Source organism: Loxodonta africana, chromosome 18 (genome assembly GCF_030014295.1).
Source record: "Loxodonta africana isolate mLoxAfr1 chromosome 18, mLoxAfr1.hap2, whole genome shotgun sequence".
NCBI classification, from domain to species: domain Eukaryota; kingdom Metazoa; phylum Chordata; class Mammalia; order Proboscidea; family Elephantidae; genus Loxodonta; species Loxodonta africana.
In genome coordinates this window covers 34,680,489-34,689,526 of record NC_087359.1, presented here as the reverse complement: position 1 = coordinate 34,689,526, position 9,038 = coordinate 34,680,489, and the positions used below count along the sequence as shown (strand labels likewise).

General features: G+C 51.1%; 1 protein-coding gene across 2 annotated transcripts; it reads right to left on the bottom strand.

Annotated features, from left to right (window-relative positions):
• Nucleotides 1-497: 497 nt before the first annotated feature.
• LOC100667605 (keratin, type I cytoskeletal 13) lies at nucleotides 498-3,464 on the bottom strand. Of its 2 annotated transcripts, XM_023553415.2 has the most exons (7): nucleotides 3,147-3,464; nucleotides 2,824-3,110; nucleotides 1,715-1,797; nucleotides 1,370-1,526; nucleotides 1,041-1,202; nucleotides 814-939; nucleotides 498-722 (listed from the first exon to the last, which is right to left on the bottom strand). In XM_023553415.2, the coding sequence occupies exons 1-7, from the start codon at nucleotides 3,319-3,321 to the stop codon at nucleotides 498-500; spliced, it is 1,215 nt and encodes a 404-aa protein (XP_023409183.1). In that variant the 5' UTR covers nucleotides 3,322-3,464. The 2 variants fall into 2 exon arrangements, with proteins under 2 accessions (XP_023409183.1, XP_010592747.1); XM_010594445.3 differs by having other exon boundaries at nucleotides 2,824-3,464.
• Between the last annotated feature and the right edge of the window lie 5,574 nt (nucleotides 3,465-9,038).

Sequence of the window (9,038 nt, the reverse complement as noted above, 5' to 3'; positions counted from 1 at the left end):
TGCCCACCAGGTCCGTTTGTCTGTCGAAGACAAAAAGGCCTCAGGAGGAGATATTATTGGCCCCAGGGCTTCAGGGCATTTTCCGGAAGCTTTGTCCTGTCCCTAGTTAACTCAGTGTCCCCCTACCCCACCCCACCCCCTGAGCCCATAGGATGACTGGATCCCTGCAACTGGATGAGCTGAACCCAAGCTAATGTTTTTCCAATATTAGATGCCCAGTCCATGGTCCCTCCTCTTTCCATCCAACTCAGAGACCTGAATTAGAAAGCTTAAAGGTTTGGATGCTGCAGTTTGCTCAGGAAACACCACCAGAGTCTGACTCAGGGGACCAGGGGGTTCTGGTCCTGGATATTCTGCCAGGCTGTTCAAGCTCAGATAGGTCCCTCCCCTGCCTGAGCCTCATCCTGTCCTCTGTGACATGAGGGCCTGGTCTCTAAAGCTCCCCTGCTCCAGCACGCCAGGGTCCAGGCGTTACTTTCCCGAGAGGCCAAGAGGACCTACTTGGCGTCCTGGCCCTCGAGCAAGCTGCGGTAGGTGGCGATCTCCTGCTCCAGTCGGGTCTTGATGTCCAGCAGCACCTTGTACTCCTGGTTCTGGCACTCTATCTCGCTGCGGAGATCGCTCAGCTGCTGCTCGATGCCACTAATGAGCCCCTGGATCTGCTGCAGCTGCAGGGCGTAGCGGCACTCTGTCTCTGCCACCGAGCTCTCTAGCCCAGCTTTCTGGTGGGGCAATGGAGAAGAAGTCATGAGGGGAGCCAGGCCAGAGGGAGGCCTAGAGGGAATGACCACAGGCAGGGGGCCATAGGAATACCATGCTAAGCTGAGACTGCAGCTCTATCTCCAGGCCCTGGAGCGTGCGCCTGAGCTCTGTGATCTCCGTCTTGCTGGTCTGTATCATGGCGGTGCTGGAAGTCACCTGCTTGTTCAGCTCTACACTCTGAAATTCAAATGGAGGAAGGTGGTAGGGAAGCCCAGGTATAGAGCCCTAATCAAGAGGTGGTGTTCACCTAGCTATGTGCGGCGAGAGGGCCTGAGTACCTTGCTGTGGAACCATTCCTCAGCATCCCGGCGGTTCTTCTCTGCCATGGCTTCATACTGCTCCCTCATCTCTGCCAGCACTCGGGTCAAGTCGATGCCCGGAGTGGCATCCATCTCCACGTTGACCTGGCCTACCACCTGCTTGCTGAACTCCTTCATCTCCTGTAGGGGCGGGACACGAAAATGTGTGAAGCTCCCCATCCTTCCTCCCCTTGGCTCTGAATACTGTGGAAGCCCTTGGAAAGCCCCTCCAGGCCCCAGAGTGGAAACTATGTCAGAGTACCCCAGAGGGCTCCCCTTTCTCATTGGAGTTGATTCAGCTCTCTTACCTCCTCATGGTTCTTCTTCATGTATGCCAGCTCCTCATTCAGGCTCTCAATCTGCATTTCCAAGTCAGTCTTGGATAAGGTCAGCTCATCCAGCACCCTGCGCAGGCCATTGATGTCGGCCTCCACGCTCTGGCGCAAGGCCAGCTCATTCTCATACCTAAAGGAATAAAAACATTTTTTTTGAAAAAGCGACACATAGATGATATTCGACAGTACTCCTACACCTGCACTGGATTCCTCTATTTCTCTAAGACCTTTGTTCCTGGAATGCTCCAAATTCATTTCTCAGATGAGCATTTGTCTAAAATAAGAGACTTCTGGGAAAAGCAAATAAGAGAAACTCACTTGAGCCTGAAGTCATCTGCAGCCAGCCTGGCATTGTCAATCTCCAGAAGGACCCGGTTGTTGTCGATGGTGGCTGCCAGGATCTACAAAATACAGAAAAAGGTCAACTCCAGAGGGTCCACGAGCTTGGGGAGGAGGACTGAGAAAACATGGGAAGAAGCTGGTTTTGTTCTCTTAACTGGCTGTGTGAGCTGGGACAAGGCATTTCCCTAAGGACTTCAGTTCCTCTTCTGGAAAGTAAACAGTAGAACCAGGTCCCCCCAGGAGGTGCATTTCAGGACAACAACCCCACTGAGATCATCTTTAATTAGTCACAACTCCATAGTATCAGACTAGCTACCCCTCCAGGCCACTGGATTGAGAACCTCCTCATTAGAGTCAGAAGGGGCTCAGCCAGGCTCCACATATTCAGTAATAACTAGAGTTGATTTCCCAGCTTAGCGTGGGGGAAATCCAACTACTATCTCCCTCCATTTGAATTTCTTTTCTAAACTTATATATTGCCAAGCACTTAAAAACCACTCCACCTGGCTGGGGCTCAGCCCAGGCTGGTGGATTTCTGTTCCAACAAGCTGGTAGCACAGCTGATGGATAGGCCATGACCGAGGGAGTCTAGGCTGAGCACCACCTAAGCCACTGCTCCCTAACACCCCCACTTGGTTGTCACCAACTGAGAATAACAGTTTAAATGGGGCTTCTACAAAATAAACAATTATTCATAGACCAACAAATGAGCATGTATCCCTTTCTCTGTTGATTTTAGACAGTCTTAGTGTCTTTTAAAACTGTCATGGTTTCCAAACAGCTCAGTCGGCTAGGCTTAGAGAGATGGAGTCACTGATTAACATAACTGTTTGGAAAGCAGGAAAAATTTTGACATGAGTGACAATAACCATAAAAATGAATAATGGGAGAATATGCATTTGGGGTGTTACAGCATGAGGAAGCCCATCAGGGTAGAGACTCTGGGTAGTGAAAGACTAGAAGTTTCCCCTGCAAGAGGATGAGAATTCCATCCTCATGGCCTCGGCTGGTCCCCTGGGATCCTGCTTTTCCTGCCTTCCCAGCCTGCCCTGCACTGGAAACTTCCTTGGCATCCCAGGGCTCACCTTGTCCCGGAGCTCCTCGATGATCTTGTAGTAGTGGCTGTAGTCACGCTCCGGGCTGGTCGGACTCTGCTTCAAGTGCCAGTCACGGATCTTCACCTCCAGGTCGGCATTGGCCTCCTCCAGGGCACGCACCTTCTCCAGGTAAGAAGCCAGGCGATCGTTGAGGTTCTGCATGGTGATCTTCTCGTTGCCAGAGAGGAGGCTGCCATCGCCACCACCAAAGCCACCATTGAAACCGACACCATAGCTACCTCCGAAGCCACCTCCGAAGCCACCTCCGAAGCTACCTCCGAAGCCACTTCCAAAGCCACCTACAAAGCCACTACCAGCCCCTCCACCAAAGCCACAACTTATGCCACTCCCATAGCCCCCAGCTGATCCCCCAGAGACAACACGGGTGGAGCAGGTAGAGATACTGCGGCCTCCTCCCAGCTGGCAAGAGCCAGCCCCAAAACCACCTCCATAGCTGGCAGAGGAACTCTGCAGGCGAGAACTCATGGTGAGAGCGAGGTGGCAAGCAGGTGCAGACAGGAGCTTGGTTGGGCCTGAGCCGAGGACGATGGCTTTTCCCCAGAGTGGACGCTTTTTATACACTCTCCACGGGGGTTGGACAACCGCCCCATCTTCTCCCCTCCCCTCCCCTCCCCTCCCCACCCTCGAACTTGATGCCAACTGCACTTCTGATTCCTACAAGCCCAGCCATCTCTGCTTTCCAGGGTGGGTTGTGCCTTTGGGGGGTGGCTTTTTTTTAATCCTTGACAAAGGGATGATTCAGAGGGAGCCGTGTTCTGCTTGATACTACTCTTTTGAGAAATGAACTATATTTCACCTTTCCACTTAGAGAGCATACTTCCACAGGCTCTTAGCCCCACCCAGTATGAGAATGAGGACTGAGCTACAAAGGCCTGCCAGGGAGCCTCTGGCAGCAAGGGGCCACCATATGCAGAGTGGCCCATGGCTTGGCCAGGTCACCACAGCCCTCAGCCTCCCTTCTTCCAGTTTCTAAAACTTCTGATCAAAATGTTCTGGATCTTTCTGAGTGTTTCATCAACTCCAGTTCTCCCAAAAACTCTGATCACAAGCTTTGTTCAGTGCTATATAGAATCAACTGCCTTAGAGATGTTTAGATTGATAAAAACACTCCTCCACGACCATGAGAAAAAGTCACAGCGGCCAAAGGCTTTAGAGGCCATCTGACAGAGCTGGGGATACGGAAACACAGAAAGGGGCAACGACACTGCACGTTATAATAACAGTTCCCGTGTGCAGACACTGGGCTGTCTCATTTAATCTTCACAATAACCGATGAGGTGGATCCTACTATTTTCCCCATTTTACATGTGAGGAAGCCGAGCCTTAGGGGTAGAATCAGGCCCGAAACCCAAGTCCGGTTCTATCAGACACTCAGGCTCGTGTTTTGGGGTATATTTTTCACAAATCAGGAGTGTGCACCTCAATGCAGTTTTACCTACATCTGAAGTTTTAACCATGTGTTCACCTGTATAACCACCACCTGGAACATTTCCAGCACTTCAGAAAGTTCCTCGTGCCCTCTCCCAGTCAATTACACACACCCCCACCAGAGGTAAACACTGCTCTGACTTCTGTCACCATAGATTTGTTGAGAGGTTCTGAGCTGGGAGTGATTTTGCTCCCCAGGGCACTGGTGGCACAGTGGTTAAGAGCTCAGCTGCTAACCAAAAGGTTGGCAGTTTGAATCCACCAACCGTTCCTTGGAAACCCTTTGGGGCAGCTCTACTCTGTCCTGTAGGGTCACTATGAGCTGGAATCGACTCAACAGCAATGGCAACAGGGGACATTTGGCAATGTCTGGAGACACTTTGGTTGTCACAAAAGTGGGGGGTGGTGCTACCGGTAACTGGAAGGTAGAGACCAAGGATGCTGCTAAATTTATCCTACACTGCACAGGACAGCCTACCACAACAAAGAATTCCCCTGCAGAAAGGCCGATGGTGTGGAGGCTGAGAAGCCCTGAATTTATTTACAACCCATGGTTTTAATCACTCCATTAGACTTAACTGCCTGACAGGCACAGCCAGGGCCAGAAGAAAGGTCTTGCAACACCTGAGCAGTGCTCTTTCTAGCACCCCAATCACATGTCACCTGTCACAGCTTGGGAGTGTTTGACCCAAGAGGCCACAGAGGAAGATGTGACTGAGGGCCTGGGGCCGACACCCTGCTGAGGAGCCTGGGATGTGGCTGAGAAACCCTCAAGGGCTGCACAGAGACCCTGGCCGTGGAGGCCTCACCTCGCGGGGCTGGAATCAAAAGCCTGGAGGTGGACTCTCAGAGCCTAGGTGAGAAGGAGAAGATTCCAGGGCTGAAAGTGGAGGTTCTTACACTCGGTTTCCAGCCTCCACCCGGCAAGAGGACCAGGATGTGGCCTCTCGGGAGCAGCCTTCTGGCCCAGGCAGGCCATGAGGGTCTTAATGCTACAGCCAGTGGCTGGACTGGGTGGCATAGGCTTGTGGTGATCCTGGAAACCTTTTGGCTGATTCAGCAACAAGACCAGAAAACGGAGAGCCAAGTCAGGGATTTCCCATTCTTTGTCTTCAATGCGTAGGGAAGCGGGCCTGTGTTCACCCAGCGGGTTTCAAAACCAGGGTGAGGGCCCAGTATTCCTGCTGCGGGGTGCCCAGAGGCCAGGGATTCATTCATGCTGACCCTTGCCTCTGCCTGGCCTTCTGGCCCAAGCTGATGGCTCAGCTCTCTCTCTCTCTCAGAGAAGGCATGATTCAGCCCAAAGCAGGAGATCATCCTCTCAGTGAAGGATCAAAACTGACAGGAGGTGATTAATGGAACCTGCCAGGCCTGGGTGACACTGCCCCAATCCTCCCAGCGCTGATGAGCAGGTTGGGGCCAACGCCTCTTGAATAACAATGCCACAGATCCTCCAAAGCCCTGGTAGAACAAACATGGGTGGCAGGGACTTGCATCCCCTCCCAGGGTCAGGGCCGGGCCCTCCCCTCCCGAGCAGGACTTGCAGTGCCTAGACATAGGAATGCCTCCCTCTGACCACGGTGAACAGAGGGCCTGCTGGGCTGGGGCACACACCAGCCCTCCAGGAGGAAGCTGAGCAAAGACCCCTCCCAGGGACCCCCGGAGGCACACAGGTGCTGGGGCTGAGGCACGCTAGTACCTCTAAATATTCCTGCTTTGCTTTCTGGTGAAATAACACCAAGTTCAGCCCTCTTCCCGGTAACACTTCAAGGCAATGAGCAGGAACCCTGCATTTATGAACACTCCCAGCAAGCAAAGCCCATGCTTAGCACATTGTCATTGAGTCTCACGACAAAGGAGGTGGGTTTTTATCAGTCCCACTTTACAGATGAGGGAACCCTGGCAGTGTAGTGGTTAAGGGCTATGGCTGCTAACCAAAAGGCTGACAGTTCGAAGCCACCTGGTGGTCCTTGGAAACTCTATAAGGGCAGTTCTACTCTGTCCTATAGGGTCGCTATGAGTGGGAATCAACGCAACGGCAACGGAGTTTACACATGAGGCAGCTGAGGCTCAGGGAGGGGAAGTCACTCACCCGGGTCACCATGAAGTCAAGATTTAAACCGGAGCCTCTGGCTCTTTCTACCATACTTGATGGCATCTCAGCAGCTTTGCCACAAACTCAGGTGTATGATCTCTGTTTCATTCTATATGTGTTAAGAGGTGATTAAAAAAATCAATAAAACCAAACCCAAACCCAAACCCACCACCGTCAAGTTAGTTCCAACTCACAGCAACCATAAAGGACAGAGCAGCACTGCCCCATAGCGTTTCCAAAGCTGTAAATCTTTACGGAAGCAGACTGCCATATCTTTCTCAAAAATATCAGTAGCTAACATTTACCGAAAATGTGCGCCCTGTGTCAAGCACTCTACATGCGTGATTTCATTTGATCCTCAAAACAACTCTATTTTTATCATACCCCTTTTTCAGATTAGCTCTGGTGGCCCAGTGGTTAAAGCGCTAGGTTACTAACTAGAAAGTTGGTGGTTTGGATCTACCAGTCAGTCTGTGGGAGAAAGATGTGGCTGCCTGCTTCTGTAAAGGTTACAGCCTTGGAAACCCTATGGGGCAGTTCTACTTTGACCTATAGGGTTGCTATGAGTCGGAATCAACTCAATAGCAACAGGGTTGGTTTTGGGGTTTTTTTTTTTTTTCAAATGGGTAAACTGAGGCCCAGAGAGGCCAAGTATTTTGCCCAAACTCAAAAGCTCGTATGTGTCAAAACCAACTTTCAGATCTTTGGCTCCAGGATCTACCTCTTTAACTATTGTCTGTAAACCCCTTTCAGGCCAGTGTTAGTGCCATCCCTATCAGTAAGACATCCTCTGTTCCCTCTCCATTCTCAGGCTCCTTATCCCCCCCAGCCCGGCCAGTGGGTGGACCTGCTTCTCATTGTAGCTAGGCCTGTGCAGCTGATAACCTGTCTGCTGTGCGTCCCTCCTGTGAGCCCAAAGCTCAGCGGGCCTTTGGGGGTACTCGCCCAGCACTGGCTATCAGAGGAAGAGTTGTTACAGGAACTTTTTGTCCAATTCCACACCTGGGGAAACTGTGGCCCAAAACGCAGAGGGCCGGGGCAGTAAGAAACAAGGAGAAATGTGTGAAACTGGAAAAGTCTAGAATAAACTTCCAGCCCTCCCACTAACTTATTGTGGGTCTCTGTGTCCTCAGCCTTACACAGAAATGATTTCTCAGTTTCTTGCGGCAATGCCTTTCTAAGTCTCTCGTTATCAAAGATTTGCCCAAGGTCACCAGATTGTTCACCTGCATAGCTGATGCTTAAATCCTGCCCCCAGCTCCTAATCCAGAGCTCCTTGGACTAGGGCTCTCCCTTCCTCCCTCCCTCTCTGAACAGTAAGGAGCCCAGACTCCCTGGACAACTGCCCCATAGGGGAGGGGCTTCCCCAGACTTTAGACTCAGGCCCTCTGGGCAGCCCCTTCAAAGATTCCTCTTTGACACAGGACAGCTCAGGAGCCTTCCCCGGAGTAGCCTCAATCCCATAGGCTTTTGCATTTCTACAGTACCTGGCTCTCTAAAAACCCTTCTATACCATCCAGGCTTCCCAGAAACCCAGTAGGGTCACAAACGCTTTAGATTAGGTGGACTTGTGTTTCAATCCTGGATCTGCCACCTACTAACTGTGTGGCCTTGGGAAATTTACTCAACGTTTCCATACATCAATGGCCACAACTGAAAAATGGGCATAAAACAAGTTAGCATTTGAGAAGCACCTGGGGAGGGACTCAGCAGGAGAAAGGTTGCTCTTACCTCCCTTCACAATTGAGGAGATGCAAGCTCATCATTGTTAAATGACCCTCCTAGATTTCTCCTGAGCCTCAACCTTGCCGACAGGCTGCTTTGACTCACTCTCTGGTCCCTGCAGCCAACATGGCGCGCATAGCAACCAGATAAATGACAGTATCTCTTCTCCCCGACTGGGTCTCAAGTCCCCCAAGCACAGGGTCTTTGTTAAATATATCTCTGAACGATGTTCCTGGCACAGAAACGCTCTCAATAAATACCTGAGGAACCATCTCAAGGATGCTCTGTCTGTTGGCTTTAGGTGAGACGGAATGGCAAATAAGGATGATATCCGGTGGGTCACCCAGCTCCAAATCTCAGGAGAAAGGCTGTCGGCTCCTTACTTTCCCCTGTGCTGACAACTGTCCATGCAGGGACAGGTGACTCCCAGTTGGGCATATGCCCAAGATACAAGTGAGTGTCCAGAACCACATTTAGGGCAGGAAAAAGCAAAGGAGAAGCAAAGTCATTCACTGGTTCAATAAATATTTATTTAGCACCCACCCTGAGGATTCAGAAGGAGCCCTGGATGGTGCAAATGGTTAAGTGCTTGGCTACTAACCAAAAAGTTGGCAGTTCAAACCCACCCCACAGGTATCTTGGAAGAAAGGTCTGGCAACCTGCTTTCATAAAGATCATAGCCAAGGAAGCCCTATGCAGCAGTTCTACCCTGCAACACATGGGGTCACCATGAGTCAGGGTCAACTTGATGGCAAAGAGTGCCTTGGTTTTTTATCCCCCCCTGAGGATTTAGTAGGTACAAATGTCCCAGGACACAGATCATTTCATAGAGACCTTAGCGATCATCTTGTCCAGCCAGAATACTAAATTTCTACATGGGGAAACTGAGTCCCAAGAGGAATAGGGATCAGCCTAAGTTCTCAGTGAGAAAGCA

Excerpts from the sequence above, each read along its gene's own strand:
- LOC100667605 (XM_010594445.3), bottom strand. The coding sequence starts at position 3,321 with ATGAGTTCTCGCCTGCAGAGTTCCTCTGCCAGCTATGGAGGTGGTTTT. Across the intron at positions 1,203-1,369 it reads TGAAGAAGAACCATGAGGAG|GAGATGAAGGAGTTCAGCAA; the intron begins GTAAGAGAGCTG and ends CCGCCCCTACAG. Across the intron at positions 940-1,040 it reads AGGAATGGTTCCACAGCAAG|AGTGTAGAGCTGAACAAGCA; the intron begins GTACTCAGGCCC and ends TTTGAATTTCAG.